This window comes from Corvus cornix, chromosome 2 (assembly GCF_000738735.6).
Source record: "Corvus cornix cornix isolate S_Up_H32 chromosome 2, ASM73873v5, whole genome shotgun sequence".
In the NCBI taxonomy this organism is placed as follows: Eukaryota; Metazoa; Chordata; class Aves; order Passeriformes; family Corvidae; genus Corvus; species Corvus cornix.
The window spans coordinates 119,085,711-119,109,575 of record NC_046333.1 but is presented as its reverse complement, the minus strand read 5'-3'; the positions used below and the strand labels follow the sequence as shown (position 1 = coordinate 119,109,575).

Here is a 23,865-nt window from a genome sequence, read left to right as displayed (position 1 = left end):
CCCTCCAGTACATCGACTCCCTTAGCCCTTCTCCTGACTTATGGTGCCCACAGGACACAGGGGAGCATTTTCTGGCTCTGCCAGGTGCACTCAGCATAGCTGGCAGGGCAGCAGGGCAGCAGAGGCATTTACCTGACCAGCTGGGGCAGCCAGCACTGGTGCTGGAGTGGGTTCAGCCAGAGGCTCTACCCCTGCACTCTGTGCTTCAGGCTCCTGCTGAGGTGGCTGTGGTGCACTCTCCGTGCCTTCCTCTTCCACCTCTTCCTCTTCTTCCTCCTCTCCTGATGACTCTGTGTGGACTTCACCCAAGCCTTCGCCATCCTCTGTCTCCTCCTCTTCTTCTTCTCCCTCCTCCTCTGATAGGAAACGTGTAAAAGGACAGGTTGAGCACCATGTGAAGATGGCTTCAGTCTTTACATAACTAAAAAGCCATTTGCAATCGCATATCAAACTCACTGACAATCTGCTGTCTGGCAGAGAGGGTGTTGGTGAGGAGCCTGCTCCCACCAGCCTGGACTGGGCACTACCATGGAGCAGGAGCTTTGGGGCAGGGAAGACACTGAACACACATGTTGGTTAAAATCTTAAGCTGGCCCTTTCGATGGGAAGGAGGACAGAAAGTCCTGTCAATGCAGTTACCCTCATGAGGGATGTGCAGCACAGCCCTGCACATTTTGGGGAGAGGCTACCTGGGATCTGGCACAATCTGTCATGATTCAGCTCTAGGTATATGTTTGTTTTAATGCCATTGAAGCTGTCATCATAATTCTTTACCAGATCAGTGCTTTGCAGTGCATGACTGGAGGCTTGAGGTACCAACACGCCTAAACCAGACTGTGAGACTTGGTCACACCATTGCTTTTGTGCCATCTGACACATCCTGTGGTCTGGAGTCGTGGTCCAGGTTGTTTCCAGAGGGAGGCCTCTAGCACTGGATTTTCTTTTGTATAATCACATTAGTTATACTAAGAAATGTTGGATGTTGTTCAGGGCCATCTTAGCGCTTCAGAGAAATAAGCCTGGATTTGATTATAGTTGATACATAATGCTCTGATTACATTTTGGGATAGAGAGAAATATCTGATTCAAGGTTTCCTACTCAGTATCATCATGTGAATCACACACAGCTGATATATAAGAAAGAAATTTTGGTGAAATAAATTACATACCTCTGTCAAAATCAATTTCTCGTATTATTTTTTCTTCTCTACTGAGGTTCACTGTGAATTGGTTCATATTTTCATACCCATCCTCTATTTTTTCCATTTGAAATCCTTTAGAAGCTTCAGTAATTCTAAAGTAGAGATTGGTTATTAGCATTGGATTTGAAGATAAATTTATAAATTGTAAGTGATTATAAAAAACAAGAGTCTCATGTTTAAATACTTACTTTTGTAGCAATGTTTTGGCATTCTGTGGAAACAAAAAATAAATAACTGACTTCTTAAATGATTCTATTTTTTCAGCCATTTTATGCATTGAGAAATAATTCTTACACAGGCAGCATCTAAAAGCACTAATAAGGATTTCATAAGTGACAGCCATGACATCTATGAATGAGATGAAATTTGGATGGTAATTAGTATACAGCTGAGTAAACCTTTCAGTTCTTCAAAGATGTTTTAATTAAAACGTGAATATGATGGGAAATATACACAGTTGGTTAAAAAAAACCCGCAAATGGAAATATTTTTCCTCGTTTTTTTGGTTGTGTTTACGGTGAAAAGCATTTGGTCCGTTACCCCCTTTAGTCACAGTAATTACATCTTTGACTTTCCATAAGGGCATCCTTTTGGACAGACAAAATTCTCTTTGTCTCGGAAGAATATTGTACTCTTCAAAGGCAATTCTTTGATGAAAGTAAGTGGGGGTTGTTTTATTTTGTTTTTATTTATTTGTGGGGTTGTTTTGTTTTGTTTGGTAGAAAATGCCCTTCCAGCCTTTAGTATAGAGGAATTGTAAACTTGCAGGACAGAAATTCTACACCAGTGAATTCATTGGACAGGATGCTAATGGTTCCCTACTCATCTCTCTTAAATTTATAGTGAGAAAACAGAAGAAAAAAAATTAAGTAAAGGCATACAAATGTAAGTTAGCACACAAATTATTGAAAAGTTAATAATTTTGTCAATTTGCAAGTGAAACCTATAATTCTCAGAAGTTCATGTATACATGAACATATTGTCCCACCATGATATTGGTGGGAAAATAAAGATTAGGTGGAATATGTTTACATTCCTGTTTCTTCTGTGGGGACCAGAAATTCATATACAGCATAGTATATTTTGGTGCAAATAGCAAATACTCATGTTCTTGATTTGGATACTATTCACAAGAAGAGTAGTTACTTGTCTGAGTTGATTCAAGTGTTTAAAAAACGAGTTTGTATAAATGGTCACTTGAAGATAACCAAGCTCTGAATGGGCCTACAATTGAGAAATGCTTAAATAATATATCAATAAACCCATCATTCTTTTTCTATCTCTATTTACAGACTTTATACCTGCAAAAACACAGCCATTTCTGGTTCTTCCATGAACTGGATTCCTGATTCAACCAGTTTTGACACAGCTTCCAAGTGATCCGCATACTTCTTCATCAGGGAGCGGACATGTTCCAGTTTCTCCTCTTGGGTTCTAGTGATTATTTGCGTCATCTCATTTTTTCTTTCTTCCAGTACAGAATAGAGATAGTCAAATTTTTCACACAACTGTTCTTTCTGTCGTCTGCAGCATTCCTGTGAATCATTTGGTTTATGTTAAACATGTTATGTTCTTAAAAGGGTTTCTATTTTTACAGTTACTTGCAAGAATTTTCATCAAAGAAATTCCTCTTTCTGAACAGTGCAAAGGATTCTGAATGACCCCAGAGACTTTTATAATTTTCAAAGTCCAAGCTGTTGGAACAAAAGTTTAAAAACTCTTCTCAAACTCTGAGTTTCAAGCCACTGAAAGCCCCCAAACAGGTCATTGTATAACTTGTGAGTCTGCTAAAAAAAGTAAAAAGGTATTTATGATGTCTGTAGAGATACATCAAAGTCTGCAGAAAAAGTAAAAGCTCCCACCGTATTAGCAGCTGGGTTCATTTGCTTGAACAGAATGGTTTTAAAAGGAGTGAGCATCTCAAACAGCTCTGGAGAATTTTCTTTTTCTACCAGAGTACCTGGAACAATCCGGGCTGGGCTTGATTTTCACATACTCCCTCTTACACTCTATTTGGACAAGAGGTGTCCATTATATTCCACTTACTGTGCACTGAATGAGGTAGAGGTTCTGCAAAGAAAATGGTGTGTGACAGAAGCACAAAGACAAGAAGGAGGAATTAGATTCCAACCACATGTTCAGGCACTGATTTTCACGTCGTTTTTTGAGACACTGCTATTGTCCCTCCAACCAGACAACAGCATCTTTTACTGACTTAGGAGGATGGGTTTGATGACTGCTGCATTGAGCGCTCTCTAAAAAGAACAAACTGCACTTGTAAAGGAGGATTTATGGGGAGGAAATGGAAGACAGATTATATATAATGTCTGAGGTCTACCAAATAGAAGTACTTGAGTCATCTGGGTGCCCCAGGGCATAACCTTTTTGTGGTTAGACCTGGTTGTGGATGGTGGTGATTATTTAAATCTCTTTCCTAGGAACTGAGGCTGAATCGATTCCTCATCTTTGTTCCTTGAGGCACAATGCTGAGATTCTGGCAGCACAGGATTATTAACAGTCCCACAGTACTTTTGGAAGTGATAAGACTTATTATTCACAGCACTTGGCCAGAGAGAATCCCACTTTTTTCTTGACTTCCAGCCAGAGCTCATTCCTATGAGTGGTGATAGTCTGCTCTGTATAATTTAAAGGAGAAAGCCTTTCAAAGGTGTACATTTGGCTAAAAATCACTGTCTACATGGGGGTGGAGAGGGGATTGAATGCACATCTCGATGCATTGACCCAAGTATCCACTTCTGCTACCCAATAAGGAGGGCTAGGCTGAACAGGCATTCCTAATTTAAATGTCCTTGCAGGGGGTGCAGGCATATCCTGCCCTTCTTGGAGTCCTTGTCAGTTCCCAGGAATTCCTGTTTAGGGCAATTACAGGGAAGTTAAGGAAGTTTTCAAACCAAGTGAGTCATGGTTTCTGGGTGTCCTTATATTTTCAGACCTCAAATAATCTTCTTCCACTCCTCTCCTAGTTTTGTCCCCATGAAATGTCACTCAGAACACTTGTAAAACAACCTTAATTTCAAGACAGGTGCGTGCTATCTTTGTCATTTGACACAGGACAAGTGTTAGGGGAAGAAGAGCAAGCAAATGATAGCAGGGTGCCCTGAGAGGTCCTTCCCCATCTTTAAGCACTCATAGATAGTATTTCCTGCCAGCAGATATTACAGAGTTGTGAATCTCAAGAGTGAGAGTGCAAAACAGGTTTCTAACTGCAAATGCTGGAATATTTCTGAAATATTCTCGTTCTGCATAAAAAGTTCCCACATGAAGTCTCTGTCTGATGGAATTACTCTAATCAGATTCTGTGTAATGAAAAAGGTTAACAAATACATGACTTTGCATTCTAAAAAGATCTCAGCCTTTTTGTTTTTTAAAGCACAGCTACATCAAAAAGAAAGGAGTCCTTGCTACTGAGCATGAGTCTCATTGCTTGTTCCAAAGGATCTGTATTGACTGGCCTATGCTTTTAGCATTTGAAAAACCCCTGTAATTTTTCCTTTGTTATTAGACTCATTTACAGAGCTGAACAGAACTTAATTATTATAGTTTTCTGGTATTTAGCATTTTATATTATTTCTCAATTTTCAGTATAATATGTGAATTAGGTCTACCTTTCAATCAGTTAAAAGCCTTTTTTTCCTTTTCTGGTTTTTAGGGTTGGATAGGAGCAGTGGCTAAACATAGAACTGTAGGCTATGACTTATTCCAGCTAAAAGGAAAATGATCACATATTTTCTGCTAAAGCAGATATTTATTTTTCTCTGCAAAGTGTTAAGCAGAAAGAAGAGATAATCCTGGATTGTGTTATTTCCATGTGAACATTTCTGAGCTCCAGCTGTAGCTTCTCATCTTCAAGGACAAACTGATGTCAATTCACACAAAGCTATTGCATAGTAGGAAATGTGATTTGCTTGAATTGTAACATGGAAGAAGTACCAAGGTAAACTCTAAGATCTATTTTCTGCAATCTTTGACTTTAAAGGTGAAAAGCCTGATAAAACATCTGAAAGTAAAATGGCTGCACTTTCTTTGGGCTTTGACTTTAAAGGTTAGATTTTAAACTGAGTGAATGACTCTGAGAAAGGTAGTTTCAGAAAATGTTGTATTTATAAAGGTATTTTTAGCACAGTGTTTTCTCCATACTTCAGACTTGGTGTTTGAAGATGTGTTTCGGGTTCAGCTAGTTCAACTTAAATGAGTGTAAGCTTTTGCTTTTGTATAATTCAAATTTCTGCAGTTAACCTACTTGAAAGGCTTGTTTCTGTCTGCAAAGTCCTGATAGCAGACAATTTCATCCTTGCGGCATGAAGGCTTCCCAACTATGAAGTTCTGACTGCCATTAATGTGCTCTCTCTTTTACTTGGCCAATGGTTTTGTGTTCTTTGAAACAAACTTAGACATTTTCTGTTTCTTCTTGCTCGGAATTGTGTACATAGATTGTGCAATTGTTTCTTCTTACTAATTAGAGTCTATACATCTTGGGTTAACTTCTTTTTGCCTACCATTTCTCTTTTCTGCTCCAACTCTGAAGGGTCAATATAATTCTAATTGGGCTGAGAGGGATGCGACTCCTTCCCTAGATGCTTCATCAAACTCTGATCACAAAATCAATTCATATGAGCTCCTTTCAGCCTATTGCTCTGTGATGCTCAGATTGGTCAAAGTTGATGTTTCTGTTTGCTTTGCTGATGCGAAGCTCTCAGAGGAAATGAAAGCCACTTCTACTATTGAATAACACAAAACTAATTCCAACTCTTTCAGAGCAAGGCCTTTACCAGAAAGTCCAGTAGAATCCGAAACTCTTCTCTCCCATGAGCAACAAAACTCCTTATAGGACAACATATTAAAACACTGCTTCTGTGGAGAAGGCAAACCAACCAAATACAGAGCAAATGCTGACATACCTCTGAACCATGCTGTGCCTACCTTGTGGCTAAGACTAAGACTCTCTTCACCAGACCTCTCAGACTTTAGACTGATACTGGTCTTTCACAGCTCTAGAATCTGATCTTAGATGTTAAATGAGCTGGGAGTTGATGGCATTTTGGTGGATCTGCTTTTAACTTCAGTAAGATCCTATTCCACCAAGAATATTGAGCAAGACTTGCTGATATGGATTATCCTTACTCTTTTATCCTCCACCATACAGCAAATGTCAGAGGTGCTGAGCAGGTTGTATCTTTTGGTTGAGGCAGTACATCTTGATAATGTACAAAACCACGAGGAATGGTTTAGTGAAACGATGTGGGAATGCATTTGGGTAAAGTGAGGTCTGTTAAAGAATGATCATTACCAGAAGTTTAAAAGATGCAACGTCACACTGAAATAATTGCATTTAAAGAGGTGGTACCTACCTCAACCATCTTGCAGGTCTCCTCCAGCTGTGTGACAATCCCTTGCACTCTGTCATTGCTCCCCACCAGGACTGCAATGCCATCACTCAGCTCAGACTAGGCAGTAAGAAGAGAGCAAGCAGAAGGGTGTTAGGTGCTGTCATACTTCAGGGTGACACATTTAACAGTGGGGAGCAGGAGACAAATAAGCCATACCCAGGATAATACTTCATCTTTCCACCAGAACTGAGAAAATTAGGAGCTTTATGTGCCCACAAGATTATACTTTGACATTTGTTTCCTCCTGCAACACACTATGAAAACACTGACAGTTTGGAACCCTTAATGGAGAAGAAACTGTGGTTTGGAAAGAAGGAAGCACTTTGTTCTAGGAGGTTCTTCTAGATGCTTTTGTTTGAAGTGCTGTTTCAACAGGCCCCAAATATTTCCTTTGGGTTTGTTGAGAGAAAAGACTTTGTCTCTTGAGGGGTTGTTTTTTCAGTGTCTGGGTCTAGTCACACGCTGTGGTATTTCCCTGAGGACTGTAGCTCTTGGCCTTGGAATGGAGAAGAGGTGGCCCATGGACCCGGACAGACCAAGGAGTTACAGAGTCCCTGGCATGTGGGCAGTGGGATTGTGGTTGTGGTGAGAGGGGCCAGGAGAAAAGGAGGAGATGAAGATGGAGGCTGAGCCACTGGCATGAGGGGAATGGGTGGAGGGAGAAATTACCCGACTGTGGGGATGGAGGTGATTGTGAGGTATCCCTAAGAGAGAGAAAGAAGCCAGTCCTAGGGAACTTGGGGAGGGTGCTGGGGAGTGCGAGGGGCCCTTGGCACACCGCTGTAGTAACAGAGACAACTGTGTTCATGCCTCCACAGCTCTGTACAGGATCCTTTGAGGCTTTCACAGCTCTGTAAAGGCTCCTTTGAAGCATGCATCCTGCAGCCTCCAGGTTACGCCTCCTGTCTTGAGTATGACAGCCCCTTTCCACGAGCACTCTAGGAAGGAAAACACAGTTTGCAAATCTCCATGCAAAATGAGTGATTGGGGGCATGGATTCAGTCCAAAAAACTTCTCCTCCTTCTCCCAACTTTTTTTGATTGAAAAGGATGTTTGTAACTACTTTCCTAAAGTGACTCCTCATTTGTAATTTACACACACATGCGTCTGTGTGACAAAGTTGGAGGCTGGGATTGGAAACTTGGCCTGTCTGATTGCTTGCCCCACTGGGGCCCTCCAGAAAAATGAGCTGTTTATCTCAGGAGGATAACCCAGTGAGTCAGGTTTTAAATTAATACTGTATTAAAAATAAACAAGTCTTTTACTGGTGACAGCAAGGGCAGAAGATGTTAGGTACATCCTGTGCTGCCAACTATTGAATATTCCTTCATTCACTTGCAGGAGGAGGTTTTTCACTTAACTTTTCTTAAAAATGGGATGCTTAAATGTAAAAGTGCCTGATAGATAACTATTTGATTTGAAATGGTCTATTCTCTTTCCAGTTCCTAGTGTTAGAAATCCCACTTGTTTGTCTGATCTAGAAGCACTGAAAAAAAGGGATTAGGAACTCAAAAGAGAGATCCTCAACTCCACATCAAAACTGGGACACTGTAATATCTTTCTGTGTGATCTCTCATAAATTTATTTTCCTGTGTTTCTAAACATTTCCTACAGATTTATAAGAGCCTTTCAGTCACACACACAGGAGTGGCAAAGGCACCCCCAGACCCTTTTGGAAACTTGCAGGAGCTCATGGGAACACTTCCCTGTTGATGGTCCTGTCAGTTTCTTCGAGGACTTTGAGAAACAAGAAGATACTTACCTTCTGTTGCTGGTAAACATTTGTGAGAGGAGCAACCTGACAGTCTTTGTGGGCACCAAAGATTTTGCACAAGGAGCAGGTGGGCATTTCACAGTTCAAACAATAAATATTAATTCTCTCATCTTCGTGCTCCTCACACATTGGCTGGTCACACTTCCTTTCAGGTCTGCAAAAGAAAACAAGTTTAAAACAAACATGGTGCTCATGAGTTTCTGATAACAACACTTAGGGTATTAGCACGAAATATGGTACATTTGTATAGCAGCATCCAAGGCTGACTGAATACACAGCATAGACTTAAACCTGCCACATGGGAAGACTTAAAGAGACAGTGGTACAGCTGAATGTCCTGACACAGTATGAAGGGATGACAATATAGCAACATGACTTCATATGGGGATTCCCATATGAATGAGGAATGTGAGTGGGAGTGTGACGGAACCCTTGCTCATATTTAGAAATTTAAATAACCTTACTAAGCCTGGACTCAGACTACTCACGTATTTTAGTTAGCATGTTATCTAACATCTGTCTGAAATATGAAACATACGTAATTTCTTTCTGGTTCATCATGCAAATTGTTGTGCACTTGGCTTAATGCAGCAAAACTCTTATGGAGGGGACTGATTTCAAGCAAGAGTTGTAGATACTGTTGAATCTTTGAGCCTGTAACTCTAAATCTCTGCTGATGAGCTTTGTGAGGCCCTGGTCAGGACTGCCAATATTGAACAGCACTGGGTCCTTACATTAGGCCAGCAACTAAAACAAGGTGTTACACAAATTAATTTCAGTCAAGTGGCACATGTCTAACCTTACAATGTCAAACCTTCTAGCAGTAGTTTACTCAGCTGTACCCAGAAGAAAGGGCATGGGCTACACAAGTGTTCCTTTCCTGTGCTAAGCCAGGAACTGTCGCCACATTATAGCTCAGCCTGATCTCCTCTTCACCAAAATGATTTAGCTGTACACACATACGTCTACACAACCTGCTATCTTAGGAACTAATTTAGTTGTAGCTTCCTTCAAATGAGCCACTTAACTGGCATTCCCAGTGCAAGTGACAGCTCTGGTCTAGTGTGTGTGGGCAGGGTGGCACTTTCCTGAGCCCAGACTTCAGGCTTAACATCTGTGGCAAACGCATGAGTGTGTAAGGATGTGGTACAGAAGACAGGGACCAGTAGACCAATGGAAAGAGTGTGTCTGGGGTTCAAGCCTTCAAAAGCCACCACTGCTACTGTGGCAATGTTAAATATTTTCAGCATAAACCATTATCCCCTTCTGCTACTGTTTGGAAAGAGAACTATGACTTACCTGTACCAAGTGGAAAAATGGCATCATATAAACATATTTTTTCATCATTAGAAACTATAGAATTTAATGGAATTACATGGGAACCTTTTCTTAAGCCATTCTATGGAACTCTGTAGCAAGGAGGCAAACAGTCATTCTATTAAAGCTTAAAATGTATGGAAACAATCATTATTTATATTATATTACAGTGGAGTTTTTCCATACAGTTTGGTAGAGTGGATATGGCATTTATTTTTTAATGACAAAGTACAGATTTTCTCTTCTGAAGGGTATGGAATATGATCAGTCAGATGCATTTAAAAAAGAAATCTAGCAAGAAACAAAATGTCTCACACATTTGTGGGTTTTTTTTAATTCCAGAGTGCCCTGGGATTTAAAGGGTTCATAAGGAAAATCTGTAATCTGCCATATAACATGATATACCAGAATAAAACAAGACAAACACTTCTGAAGAAAGCCTGTGTTATTTGATTTCCAACATTCATTAACATCAGGCACTTTGTCAAATCCAGCACTGTTTCAGTGGTAGTCAAAAGAGGTGTGTCTCCACCATAAAAAATGGTTTACATTGTTTGCAGATTACTGCAAACAGCCCCTAATATATTCATGTTGTAGTGCACCAGTGGGAGGGCCCATGCGTGAGGGCAATACAATGAATTTCAAAGCCATTAATTAAGCCTGAGATAGCAGCTCTTCCTGCAGATATTTACAAGACCAGAGCCAGAAACTACTAGAATTTTCTTGGACACTGGAATGGTGCCACTTGCATGAAAGACACATTACATAGAGCAAAAAGGTGACGGTGTCAAGCAAGTTCAGCCAGAAGCAGCCAACCTTCAAAGGTGCCGCGAAGAGCTGGAAGAAACCTGGCAGAACTCCCTGAACTAGTGGGGCCCTGAAGACAGTGTCAGAAGACTAGAAATAAACAGATTTACAGGCTCCTCCCCAGGCTGTGCAAAAGGAGAGATTTTTAGCACACCATTCCCTGACTGCAGAAGGGATTCTCTAGATCTGTGTTGGGGTAGCAAAGGCCAAAACACAACCTCTAAGTTTAAAATGGAGACTGCTTCTGAAACAGGAGATTAAAGAGTAGCTGATAGGAAAATAACTGCATGGCTTTAGTAACAGAAAAGATTCACCATAGCTGTGCTGGTGACCACAGAGATGTCAGGTTGCTGAAATGTCGTGATAACTTTGTGGTTTCATTCTTGGACTCTTCTCTTTGAGATGCTAAGCCTGTGTTTGACTGCTAGAGGCTTATTCTTCCCCATTGAAATTGTGTTTGAACCACACCTGAAGTACAGACTGGGTCCCATTCTGGACTGCCCAGTACATGAGAGACATCAACATACTGGAGAGAGTACAGCAAAGGGTCCTGAAGATGATTAAGGACAGCAGCTCTCCTGTGAGGAAAGGCTGAGAGAGCTGGAACTTTCAGCCTGGATCAGGGGAAGTTTAAGGGGAATCTTAACAATGACCTGATCTTATCAATACCTTCAGTTATCTAAATGCCTGAATGGAGGGTGTCATGAGGATGGAGTCAGGCCCTTTTCAATGCCAGGACCAGAGGCAATGGGCAAAAACTGAAACATGGGAGGTACACTCTGAACATCAGGAAACACTTTTTTACTGTGAGAGTGACTAAGCACTAGCATAGGTTGCTCAGGATGGTTGTGGAGTTTCCATCCTTGAAGACACTCATAAGCCATCTGGACATGGTCATGGGCAACTGGCTCCAGGTGGTCCTGCTTGAGCAACAGGTGGTTGGACCAGGTGACCTTGAGAGGTTCTTTCCAATCTTAACCATTCTGTGACTGTGATTTGGTGAGGAAATGCAAAGTTTCTGGGCACATAAAGAAGCATACTTTAAATAAGAACATAGTAATACCTTAGGAAAACTGCTGTTAGAAAGCATGTTTTCTGTAGGATTTTTTCAAATCCAAAAAGGTCTCTACTGAAATCCTGAATTCAATTTTGATAGTGTTTTTACTGAGGATCCTAAGACAGCTGTAACCCTTCCTGTGCTATCACATCACCTGTTGTCTGCACCTGGCCAGGGGATGGAGAGGATCTGCATGTCTCTATGAGGCACAGTCAGGTCATTAGTGAAGATATGAAACTGCATTTGCTGCAGTATCAGTCTTGGGCATACAGAGCTAATGACTGGCCTCCACTTGACTTCACGCTGCTCACCATGACTCTTTGAGTCTGGTAGTACAGCCAGTTTTTTGGTCCAGTTCACTTTCCACTGTACACTCTAGATGTTATTTCAACAATTTATGAATAAGGATGTCAGAGGAGACAGTGTCTAAGTCTAGATAAACAGTATCTACTGCTCTCCTCTCACGCACTGAGTTAGTCATCTCACTATAAAAGGCTATCAGGTTGGTGTCATGCTGATTTCCTCTTCATAAATCCATGCTGACTATTTCTAATCACCTTCTTGTTGTTTATATATTTGGAAATGGTTTCCAGGAGGGTTTGCATGAAATACTTTCTAGGGATCAGTGTGCATGACCAGCCTGTAGCTCCCTGGATTCTCCTCCTTGCATTCCTTGAAGATTGGAGGAACATTTGCTTTCTTCCAGTCCAGTCCACAGGAAACTGTTCCAATTACCACAGCCTTTCAGAGTACTGAGAGTGACCTTGCAATAATATGTCAGCTCCCTCACCACTTATGGATGCCTCCCATCAGGATGTCCAATTTTTTTTCTAATATTCTCTGACCTGATCCCCTTCCACCAAAGGTGAGTCTTCCTTGCTCTAGACTTTCCCACTGGTCTCAGGGTACTATGATTACTTAAAACTGAACTTTCTAGTTAAGTCTGAGGTGGAGGTGGTGTTGAGCACATTGGCCTTTTCTATGTCCTGTGTTACATGAGGCCCTGCTCCATTTAGCAGTGAACTCGCACTTTCCCTAATCTTCCTTCTGCTGCTGATGCAGCTGCAGAAGCTCTCATTAGCCTTCATGTCCCTCATCAGATTCAGTTCCAGGTGGACTTTGGCTTTTCTAACTCCATCTGCACGTGTTTGGAGAGTGTCTCAAAATCTTCCTGAATCACCTGCCCATCTTCCTTGTGCTTCTTTTATAATGTTTTCTTTTTATCGGGAGCTCTCTCTTAACCAATGCAGGTATTCTGTCACCATCGCTTGAGTTCTTATGTATGGGGATAGACCATTTTTGACCTTGGAGGAAGGTGGTCCTTGAAAATCAGCCACAATGAGGGACTCTCTCAAAAGCAGTGAGAAGGCCACCAACACCCAGGGTAGAAATGGGGCTTGAAAAATGAGAAGGCTATAGAAGTTCATATGGACATAAGGGTTCTTGTAGCTCTGTTACACTACTATCATGAATGCCCAGCCCAAGAACACTATTGGTGCAGGTGAGCTTGGGGCTTTGTCTCATGGGGAGTTGGAGGAGAACCAGGTGACCTCACTCGTCATCTCTTTACTGCAGAGCCTGTGGGGGTCCTCCTTGCTTGGTGACCTGTGGCCAGGGAGCACATTTCCCTGGCCCAGCCTATCTGAGATCCCCAGACACCCCTGCACCCTGGGTTAGAGAGACACATCCTGCACTGGGAATTTGGGCTAAGACCTCAGAGGTGTCAGGGATAGAGGCTTCTGGCAGTGCTGGCTATGGGGCCCTGCAGCACGTCAGCACCATCACAGAGCCCATGCAGGCTGCTCTCAGCACAGCCTGGTCCCTGCTGCACACTCTGCTCCATCCATGCTCAGGGCTGCGGGGACAGCCTGTTCCTCAGGCTCTCCCTGGTAAGTGCAAGGCAGAAAGAGTGCTTGACCCGCCCTGATCAGGATTCAGCTGGTAACAAAGCCCAAAGCACCTTTTGATCTGGAATAGCCAGCTGAGATCATTAGAACCTGCCAGATCTTACAAAAAGTCACAACCTCCTGTTGCCACCCTTTCCTGGTGACAGCAGGCATCCCGATGTTCCTCAGATAGTTTAGGTGATCAGTGGCCTACAGATTTTCAAAGACTGGTTTAATTTTTAGCCAACTCAATTTCCACTGTTTTCAGTCCTTTGCTGTCTTTTAAAGCTTTGTATGAGCCACCTCCTGCTTGAAGAATTCTTCCCTTGTGTTGCTAGCACATTCTAAATTGGGCAACAGGCTATGCTGCCATCAGCTGGAATTTGATGAGCAATGGGATAAAAGACCATATGATGTGATACTTAGTAATAGGAGGGGCTGCATATGAGGGCTCAGGCAGACTCTCCCAACCTCATAGTCCAGCTCCTGCCCCAGTTTTTATTAAAAAAAACCCAATTCCTTAATTCAAATAGAAAATCCAATTACAAAAAAACCACCCCAATACTTTTGAAATAAGCTATTTTTGCCTAAGCAGGAGCCAAAGCTTGCTCCCTTGTTCCCTTTACTCTCCCTTTATTCTCCCTTTACTCTAAGTTCATGTGAAATGCAGATGGGAGCTGGCATCATTCTGGCACATGCAGTTGCAGTGAACTATACCCACAGGAGAACTCGAGGGGAAGAGGTTCCTGTCTGGAAATCACAGGTGCTGCCAGTTTGAAGAGTTGTCTTGGGAAGAACAAGGAGGAAAAGATCACATCTCACCCTTCTTCCTATATATCTCTGCCAGACCCCTGTTGTCAGTATGGAAGAGGCTGGTACAAAAGGAAGAAGTGGGGAAGACTTGATTTCCCTTGACTTTTTGCTTTCAGTGGAACAGCACAGGGAAAAGCCATGAAAGATCTGCTCACACTCTCAGGGGACCCCGAGGAATGTTAGGCAGATGGAGATAAGCAGCTGAGGCCCACAAAGGGCCAAATAGTTTAGATAATGCTGCTATGCATTGCTGCTACTGCGTAACCCTGACAATGACTTTCCTTCTAAGGACATATGTGAAGGTTAAGTAAGCACCTTAACAGATTAAATAAACAAATCTTTTGGGCAAATATATAGGCAAATGTATGTTCATATTTTATTTTTTTCTATTCTCCTGTTTTATTCATTATGTGTTTTACTTTCATGGAATTAAAAGAAAAATCTACTGAATCTATTACATTTCTGTTTAATTGTATTTTGTTCCAAATTCCCATGAACTACATGGGGAAAAGGAGCTTTTTTTTTTTTGAGTTAAATACAACTGTGATCTAAAAAAAAACAAAACCAAGGAAGACATGAGGCCATATATGTCCAGCTTATTTGGCCAAAAGCAAAGTCCACCATTGCAGCTTTGTTGATTCATTTCCTCTGAGATTTTCCTGACTAAAATAATATTTGAGTATCAATGACACACACAGGGGTAGCTGACCTCTACTTGGCACTGAGCACAAAGGGCAGCAGAAAGGACAATTTTAAGCCAACTTTATGCCCTCCAGTGCTTTGGAGCTCCAACCTATGCCCAGCTGCAGCAGTCCTCAGAGAAATTCAAACAGCCAAAGTCACTGTCAGGCTCCAAAATGTTCTCTCTGCTGGTGACTGTCCTCCTCTGCTGGAGGAGGCATCCTCAGCCATCCCAGGGACTGGGTTCTGATGGTTGTGTCCACCTGCACCAGTGATGCTACCTCACTGACCCTGGGGAACCCAGCTCCTTGTTGCAGTGGAATCAGAAGACTGTCGGGGAGCGCGGCCAGAATTACACCTTCCAGGTGAACAAAACACCTTGCCATACAAAACCAACTCTAAGGATTCATGCTGGTGACAAAAAACAGCTTCCCTGGGTGAGAGCTCCTTGCTTGGTGGCCTGGGACCAGGTTAACTTCATTGTAGAATCACAGAATTATTAGAATGGTTTGGGTTGGAAAGGACCTGAGAGATCATCTAGTTCCAACGTCCCTACCTTGGGCAGGGACACGTTTCACTAGCCCAGCTTGTGTGAAGCCCCATCCATCCAGGATGCCAGGGATGGAGCATCCACAACCTCTCTGGGCAACCTGTGCAAGTGCCTCACCACCCTCAGAGTGAAGAATTTCTTTCTATATCTAATCTAAATATATTCTCTTTCAGTTTAAAGCCATTCACCCTTGTCCTATCACTACATGCCCTTGTCAAAAGTCCCTCTCTAGCTCTCTTGTAAGCCCTCTATAGGTACTAGAAGGTGCTCTAAGGTCTCTGAGAGCCTTCTCTTCTCCAGATTGAACAACCCCAACTCTTTCAGAGGAGAGATGCTCAAGCCCTCTGAGCATCTTTGCATCCCTTCTCTGGACTCACTCCAGCAGGTCCATGTCTTTCCTGTGCTAAGGACTCCAGAGCTGGATGCAGGACTCCAGGTGGGGTCTCATAAGAGCAGGTGGAGAAGATTATTTCCTTCACCTTCCCCCCTGCTGAGTTCTCCACAGTGGTACCATGTATCCAACCCATTCCAGGGAAATAGAGATGAGAAAACATTTTTCTGTTTCTGGATCAATTACACATCAAATGCAAGAAATTACCATTTAGGGGTAATCTTACTTTTTAGAATTAACCCATTCCTCTGCCCTGAGGTCTTGATTCTTGCACACAGCCACACAGCTCTGATACATATTGTTTCTGGCTGTTCCTTCTCTTTTATGGATTCCTAAATAAAACTTGATTTCATAAGTTCACATCCCAAGCTGACAGGAATGGAGATATTTTTAACGGAATTTTCATTTGGCATTATGATACATGGTACCTTTTGTGTGAAATTCAGTTTGCTTCTTGTTTGCACTGTCTGTACCTCAGGATTTTCTAACAAGATTTGAAATCCTTTCCCTTCTTTAGCATGCGAACACAGAGGTTAAAGACAAATAAGATTTATCAGAACCGTTTTTGCAATAAATGATGTTAACTAAGATACTTTTCCCTTAATCATGCGAGTAGCTGTGCTGACCTCCAGGGCCTTGCTCGCACATGTAAGTGTTGCTTATGTGAATAAGCATGGCCCAATCCCCTGGTGTAAGTGGAAACAGGGAAGCTCAGCATCTATTTGAATACAGTTTTCTGTCCTCAGTGAGAGCTGACTTCATTGTGCAGCAGACAGTCAGGCATGGCAGCATGATCCCTTTCTGCTTTTCTGAGAGACGAAATGACTAAATCAACCTCAACTATGCCCTCTGAAATACACACATTCCCTTGTTACCTTGTGGACTCCTGCTTGTAGATGTCGATGATGTTCTCCACCAGCAGGTTCCTCTGCAGCCCGTAGACGCCGTGTCGGTCCAGGACCACCTCATGTCTGCAGGAGGGACAGCGGAAGCGGCCTCCCGACGCCACAGTTGTACCTCCCCTGGTCGGCAGATAGGGGTTGGAGGCCTGTTTTGCCAAGCAGCACAAGGAGAGGCGGGTACGGCCGTGAAAAACCATGAAAGCCTCTTCCAAAAGCACCAAATGGTAGGAAACCATTTGTCACTACACCCAGTGAGAGGGTAATTCCAAAAAGTCACCCCTGGGAAAGCACCTGGCGACTGCTGGGCGAGGGGCCAGTCCCTCAGCTCACACTTCACCATGTCACCACAGCCAACAGGTGGCACTTTCACCTGCTGTGAGCTCAGCCCTGGCCCCCGGACACATCAACTTTGGCCTTAAATCACTCCCCCCACCCTATCTCACCAACTGTGAAAATTAGTCTACCAAAACATGGAAAAAACCTACTTTGCCATTCATTCCAACCAGTGCTGCTTGGAAAGCAGACCTCTGTGGGAAGAAACCTACCTGGAAGATGTCACTGGCGCACTTCCGACAGAGGTTGTGCTGGCAGGGCAGGATCACCACTGGCTTGGTGAACATCTCCAAGCAGATGGGGCAGATCAGCTGTTTCTCCAGGTTATCCATAGTTTGCTGCTCTTTGGAGAACGACTTGTAGCTCAGGGAGGTGCTCATCCCTAGCTTTTCCTGGAGCATATGCTCAGGGCCACGGCCTTGTGGAAAGGTTTCGGGGTTAATTTCCCTTGAAATAAGTCCAAGGCTGTGCTGCGATCAGAAGCTCTCTGGGTTGCTCGGGCTGGAGGACATTGTTTGAACGAGGGGCCGAGCACAGCCGGGGCTGTTTTTAGCAGCACTGCGTCACGAGCTGCCGTCCTGCTGTGCCCATATATGCGCGTGAGAGCAGGACAGGCTGGGACAGGTGACGGCTGCCGGGGAGGGGGGGAGGCCGCAGAGGCCCTGGTTCTCCTCACTCACGCATGGCAGCCTTCACCCCTTGAGCAGTTGGGGGAGTGATAAGCAAAGGCCTTCCACTCCCTTTCCTTATCTTTGCAGGTCAATGGAGAGCGAAGGGCTGCCCCAGCCTGCTCAGCCACATCCTGCAGCCTAATAAATGCTCTGCTGTGAGCGAGCAGTGGTAGCCATGAGAGCAGGATGTAATTTTGCCCATGTGTTTTGGCAGGCTCCAAGATCCTACCTTTCCAAGGTGTGAAGTACACGTGGTTACTGGAGAAGACAATAGGAGCGATGGCTGCTCTGGAGCTTGAATACTTCAGGGTGTAAACATCTCATCACCTTGAAATCCAGACAAAAAAAATTGCCTGCCTATAACTGTGCTTTAAGTTTCTTCTGGTAAGATTTTAGTCTGTAACATAAAAATAATGGCATGACTATTCATGCCATTAACTCCATGGGCAGGTTAAATAGGCATGAAAAACATTATTTGAATTTCCTGATGAGCAGGAAACTGAAGAAATACTGTGTGAAAGGCTTTAATTTGTGCTGCTATAGAATAGGTACTGATTGTATATGCTCTCTCTCCGATAGTTTAATTCAAATATATTTTAGTTTTGGGCACTGCTGTGTTTATATCTGTTTATTAGACACTGATATCCCTTTCAGCTTGGCACTTGTTCCAGAGTTATTTTTAAAATGACAATTTCCCAGATAATTTCTGACATGTGATGCCTGATCTTAAGGGAAAGCCATCTGTGCTTCTACTTGCCAATAATTTATCACACAACTGTACAAGCAATAAATATCTCATCCTCAAATTTAAGCCAAAGTCCCTGCATTACTGTATAAAATCACTTTGCCACCATACTGTACATGTAATCAGAATATTTTCCTCTCTTTTAATCAATAACTACAATACTTTCTCAGTTAAGTTTCTTGTAGAAATCTCTAATGTTTATACTGCCTTAGGACTGTATAGGGCTTGCATCTGAGAAATGCAGGAGAGCAGCTGAGTGAGTGCCCTATGAATCCAAGGCCAGACCCCAATTCTAAAGCAGGGCCCACAATCTGCATGCAACACCAGCCTGGAAACTGTGCACTTCAGGAAAATACAAAAGTGAAGGTTTTCAAGGATTTCTGCATGAAAATGAACACTATCCTCTGCATGCAATTGTAATTAATAACATTAAATTAACTGTATTATTGACTATTTTGTTTTCAGTGCCTCACATGCTTCTTGAGTGTTTGAGTGAAATCCTGTATTCATTTGCAGCCCTCTGAGCTGGAAATTCCCCTGTGTAATCTTACACATATTTGTCAGCAGTCCCATAAAAACAAATCGATTTTTTAAAGTCTTGTATTCATGGGAAATTAGCGATAGCTAAGTTAAACCCATTTGAAATCACACCTTTGCTTTGACTGCCTGGTGTGGAACAAGAGCCTGGAGTCCAGTGGGAGAAGCTGCTCTGGCAGCTGAGCTGCAGACAGCTGGGGCTTTTGGCAGGGCTGGCAGGAAGCCTTCCCTGGCAGCAGCAAGAAGATATTTCTCTTCTTTCCCTGGCTGGGTCAGAGGTGACTTTTGCATCTGGAGGAATCTGAATGCCTCATTCTTGCCCTCCTAACTTTGAGTCAGCTGAATGCCTCATTCTTGCCCTCCTAACTTTGAGTCAGCTGCCCCGTGCACAGAAAAACCTGCTTCAATAAGGGGATCTGAATTAGATGAGGAAAGCCGTCCTCATCTGGCAGGGCAGGAACTTCCACCTCATTGCACAGGCAGAAACAGAGAAACTCTGGAGGAAAAAGCTGAGGGCTAGAAATGCCAGCACACAAAAACACCTGCATATGCTGATGTAGGGAAGGAGGTGTTCATGGCATGAAAAAAAGATATGCTGGCTCTTTGAAGAATGAACCTCTCAGGGTGTAATGTGCCTCTGGGATGTGATTCTGGTGAGTTTATACCTACACGTGGTAACCCCCAGAAGCCTTTTGTTAACTGGCTGAGCAGGACATCTGATGCATCTGCAGAGGACATCTGGTGGCAACAAGGTGAGGGACAGTGTGCTGCGGGTTTTCCCCTTTCTGTGTGCTGAAGCATGCTAACATGGAACAGGTAATAAACAGCACAACCAAAAAGAGGAGTCAACAAAACAAAGATAAACCCACCTTTTGCTGCCAGGCCTGGGCTGAAATATTTTTCTGGCAGGAATACATAGTCCAGACATGTGAAAAATTAGTACAGGTTTTTCTGACAAGGTATTATGAACCACAGCAATAAATTATAGGTAAAGAAATGCAGAGACTTGACCACACTTGCAAAGGCAGGATGAGAAGTGCCAGGAAAGCCACACATTATACAACCACTCTGCAATAAGGAAGAAGAGAAGAGCCAAGTCCAAGACACTGAGGAGAAATGGGAAGATTCTGCAGATGGTCTTCAGCAGGGACTACTCAGGATGAGCTTCAAAGAACTTGCGCTGAGAAAGACCTGGCACTCTCCTGTCTCTCCCTGGCAGCCCCACTCGCCTCCTCTTCCTCTCCTTCCACTCCTGCAGGGGAAGACCACCAGCACACACAGCTGTCCTCTGAAGAGTCACCAAGTCAAGCCATCTCTCAAGGGACAAACAAAGAGCAAGAGGACTTGCTTTAACCCCCCTCCTAGACAGAAACTCTGGATGTCTCCCTGCCATCACCAAGAAGAAATCTTTTTTTTTTCAGTATTGCCTGCCTGGGAGTGCTACCTGGCTTTGTTGACACTACCAGAACACTGATTCCTAAAGATAGGCTTGCTTTTACAGACATTACTTCTAACTCCTCTATTGTGCAGCCAAGTAACAGCTTGCAGCCCGTGGACTGATGGCCTGGAACCTGGAAAGCTGGCTGCAAAGTGGTGGGTTTAGGAGAGAGATTTGGAGGAGGAAGGAGAGGTTAAGCGATGTCCAGGTTCAGGTTTCAATGCCATAATGACATCTCTGGGTTTTGCATTCACAGAATTCCCCTCTGCAGCCTCTTATCTTGTACCAGAGCTGTGAAGCTCTTGTGTATCACTCAGAAAATCAGTCCTGTAGCTCTCTTGCATGACTGGAAAACAAAGAGAAAAATCATATTTTGGCCAGAGGATGCTGTCAAAAATACGCTCCCACATGACTTGCTTCCCTAATGAGCCTGCAGAGACAAAGCGCACTCTGCAAGGAGCAGGCTCCTTGTCCAGGCATCCTGTCCTGGACATGGTGGGGGGTGAGAAGCATCCCAGTCCATGGGGTGACAGTGCCTTGGCCTGCTGCCACCTCACCTTCTGCCTGTCCTGGGGATGAGCAAGCACCCCGTCACCCAGCCCAGGGGTTGGCAGACCTCTACACTGGCAGCCGCCTAAAGCAGATGGGAGCTGCTCATCATTCCCTCGGCAGGGATCAACACCCACCCCCACCCCACTGCCTCCAGCAGCTCCCCACACTGCTGAGGCTGGTGGGACTCCCCTGCAGGCTTTCCATAATAGCCCAGCTGCTGGAAGAGGACTGGGCTGGTGGGTGCCTGAGCAATACAACATCCTAACAAAAATGAGGTTGCTATCTCCAATTCTGCTCACCCAAATGTGAGACTTAGGGCAAGATGATGATGCATCCTTCACCTCTTCCCATACTGCTAACTCTGCTTGTTGCTCTGGCTGAAAAGATTTGCATTTTTAGCCAAGCATCCCTCGGGGAGGCTAGGGGAGGATCTCCATCCATCTCACCTTTTATCTGTGCCCATTTCCCCTGCCATGAACAGTCCCTCGGGAGCAGGTGGCAAGCACCGGCATTCCCACCTACAGCCAGCATGTTGCAGAGACTCAGATTTCACTTACATTGGCAACAACGCACTGAGCCGACAAGCCAGCTATAAGATGAAGCCCTCCTACCTATACAAGTGAAAACTGCAAATGATATTTTGCATTTCATGCTTTTATTGTGATCGATATACACTCCATGATAAATACTGAGACTACCCTTGTGTGTGACTCAATTTATGCAGCCAAAGAGAAACTTTGCAACAGACACAAGTGCTTTCAAAAACAGTTGCCTTTTGAGACTGACATTTTTTCCACTCAACACATATCTATATATATATATTTGTCTTTGTGTACTTCATATGTGATGACAGGCCATATGCGGTCAGTATTTGGAAACCTTCTAAAAACAGTCTGAGGGTTGGTTTCAGATCTCCAGAAAACAAAGACCACCACAGGAGATAATGACATCTTCAGAAAGTTCCTTTTGCACATATGAAATCACAGCAGAAGAGGAAAGCTCAAAGCATTTCCAAGGGTGAGTCACTGGGAGCACATCAAATGTACGGGACATGAGATTTCAGGGACAAGCTACAAAGACCAGAGGGATGGTGTCTGCCCTTTTCTTTTGAATAGAAGATGGACACTGCCCTGAGCTGAACTGTGATCAAAAGCAGCCTTCTCCAGACTTATCCACACTCACAGACCTTCCACAGTTTGCAACAAACTGGGAGAAACATGAGATAAAAGGGCATATGATCTAGATAACAAATTCTGTTCCAAATTAATCAGTGGCACCAACATAAATTATAACAGACAAACCTCAGAGATTTGGATTAAAAGACCCTGAAACAGTGAGAGTCTGTTAACAAACTGCATCAAGGACTCATTCCTGCATGCTATGGTTTTGCCATCATGACACCAAGACATGGGATCACTGCCCCAGCTGTCTGCCTGGGAGAAGGAAGATCCTTTGGCTTCCTTCTGCCCTCCAGCAGTGCCAGCAAGCCAGCATGAACCTGCCACCCAGCTTTAGGGGACACAGGGAAACAAAGCCCTCTCAAAAGGAAGTCCTGGTTTCCTCAGGGTCCTCAAGATCAGGATGAGAAACGGTGGTCAGGTCAAACCCTTTAGGCAGGCAGGGTGACCCTGCAAGGTGATTAACATGAGGCATTTATCATCTTCCTTGCAATTACTGTATTTTCTAAAGTCTCAAAATCAGTGAGCCTGAAAAGACTGGCTGTAGGATAACAAACATGAGATGAACAGTTCAGCATCTCCCCAAGCTACATTCAACTTTACAAACCCAGAGATTCTCAAACCCTCCTTCCCTCCACACATCACTGCTAGAAAGAGATCCATATTTCACAGCCAAGGCATAAAAGTATGTCCAAAGTGTTGGGGAAGATGAAACAGGAAAGCCTTATAAATATGATTGCCTGACAAAAGATTTTGGGAATGTGAAAACTACAGGCGACATCGAAATGAAAGCCACTTTTGAAATACCAAGTCTTAGTTACCGAACAACTGGAAAACAATGGTATGGCCGACTGAAGGTAATCCCCTCTTGATTGAACAATACCCTCTGCTTGCAGGCAGGTCCAAGGGTCAGAGCAGACCCTACTAGCTCAGCAGAAGGGGTCCAAAGAGTAGTTTTTAGGAGTTAAGATGTAACACTCTATGGTAATATAAGAACTCTTATAGGCTGTATGTAAATGCTATAGGATTTGTATCTTGTACTAGATTGGTTAGTGACAATTAGAATATTCAGTACAGAAGATGATATATTGTATTGTAACCAGGACTTCAGACACTCTTACTCACACTCTTACACACTCTTATTCCTCTCTCTCTACTCCACTCTCTCTCTCTCTCTCTACTTACTTGCTTACACTCTTGCTCTCTTGGGCCTGCTCCGAGCTGCGGCTGGCAGCTCTAAGCAGTGCCCCTGTACCCACGCCCTTTGCAATAAACCGCATGTTCCAAGATCTGACTTCAGAGATCTCTCGTCTCCGTCCGTCCCAACCGTCCGAACCCACCCCAAGCTCCCGCACAAAGGACTGGAGGAAGTATTGCATGTGGGAAAGGAATAGGGTTGCACTACTGCCTACCTAAAAATAGGTCCTTTCAAGGTCTAGGGACAAGTTTCACCGATAACAGGAATGGGCTTGCTTTTCCACACCCCCAAACATACCCTGCAGTGAAAATGAGACAAGAAGGAAGAAAGGATGTCAGTTAAACAGAAGCAGTTAGAAGAAGGGGAGAGCACACCAGTTAGAAAAGTGGGAAAATCCTACCTCTTTTTGGAGAGTAAGCAACCAA

General features: G+C 43.5%; 1 protein-coding gene across 3 annotated transcripts in view; it reads right to left on the bottom strand.

The window, feature by feature from the left end:
* TRIM55 (tripartite motif containing 55) overlaps nucleotides 1-17,778 on the bottom strand; it is a 36,276-nt gene extending 18,498 nt beyond the window's left edge. Inside the window, exons 1-8 of one of the 3 annotated variants that reach the window (XM_019289019.3) lie at nucleotides 17,334-17,778; nucleotides 16,762-16,934; nucleotides 8,373-8,538; nucleotides 6,572-6,667; nucleotides 2,504-2,737; nucleotides 1,391-1,413; nucleotides 1,170-1,294; nucleotides 133-356 (exon numbers count right to left, since the gene is read on the bottom strand). In XM_019289019.3, coding sequence (XP_019144564.2) covers nucleotides 133-356; nucleotides 1,170-1,294; nucleotides 1,391-1,413; nucleotides 2,504-2,737; nucleotides 6,572-6,667; nucleotides 8,373-8,538; nucleotides 16,762-16,934; nucleotides 17,334-17,522 — 1,230 coding nt within the window. In that variant the 5' untranslated portion in view covers nucleotides 17,523-17,778. The remainder of the gene's footprint in view (nucleotides 1-132; nucleotides 357-1,169; nucleotides 1,295-1,390; nucleotides 1,414-2,503; nucleotides 2,738-6,571; nucleotides 6,668-8,372; nucleotides 8,539-16,761; nucleotides 16,935-17,333) is intronic. The other 2 variants (XM_010405138.4, XM_010405137.4) reach the window with 2 other exon arrangements.
* Between the last annotated feature and the right edge of the window lie 6,087 nt (nucleotides 17,779-23,865).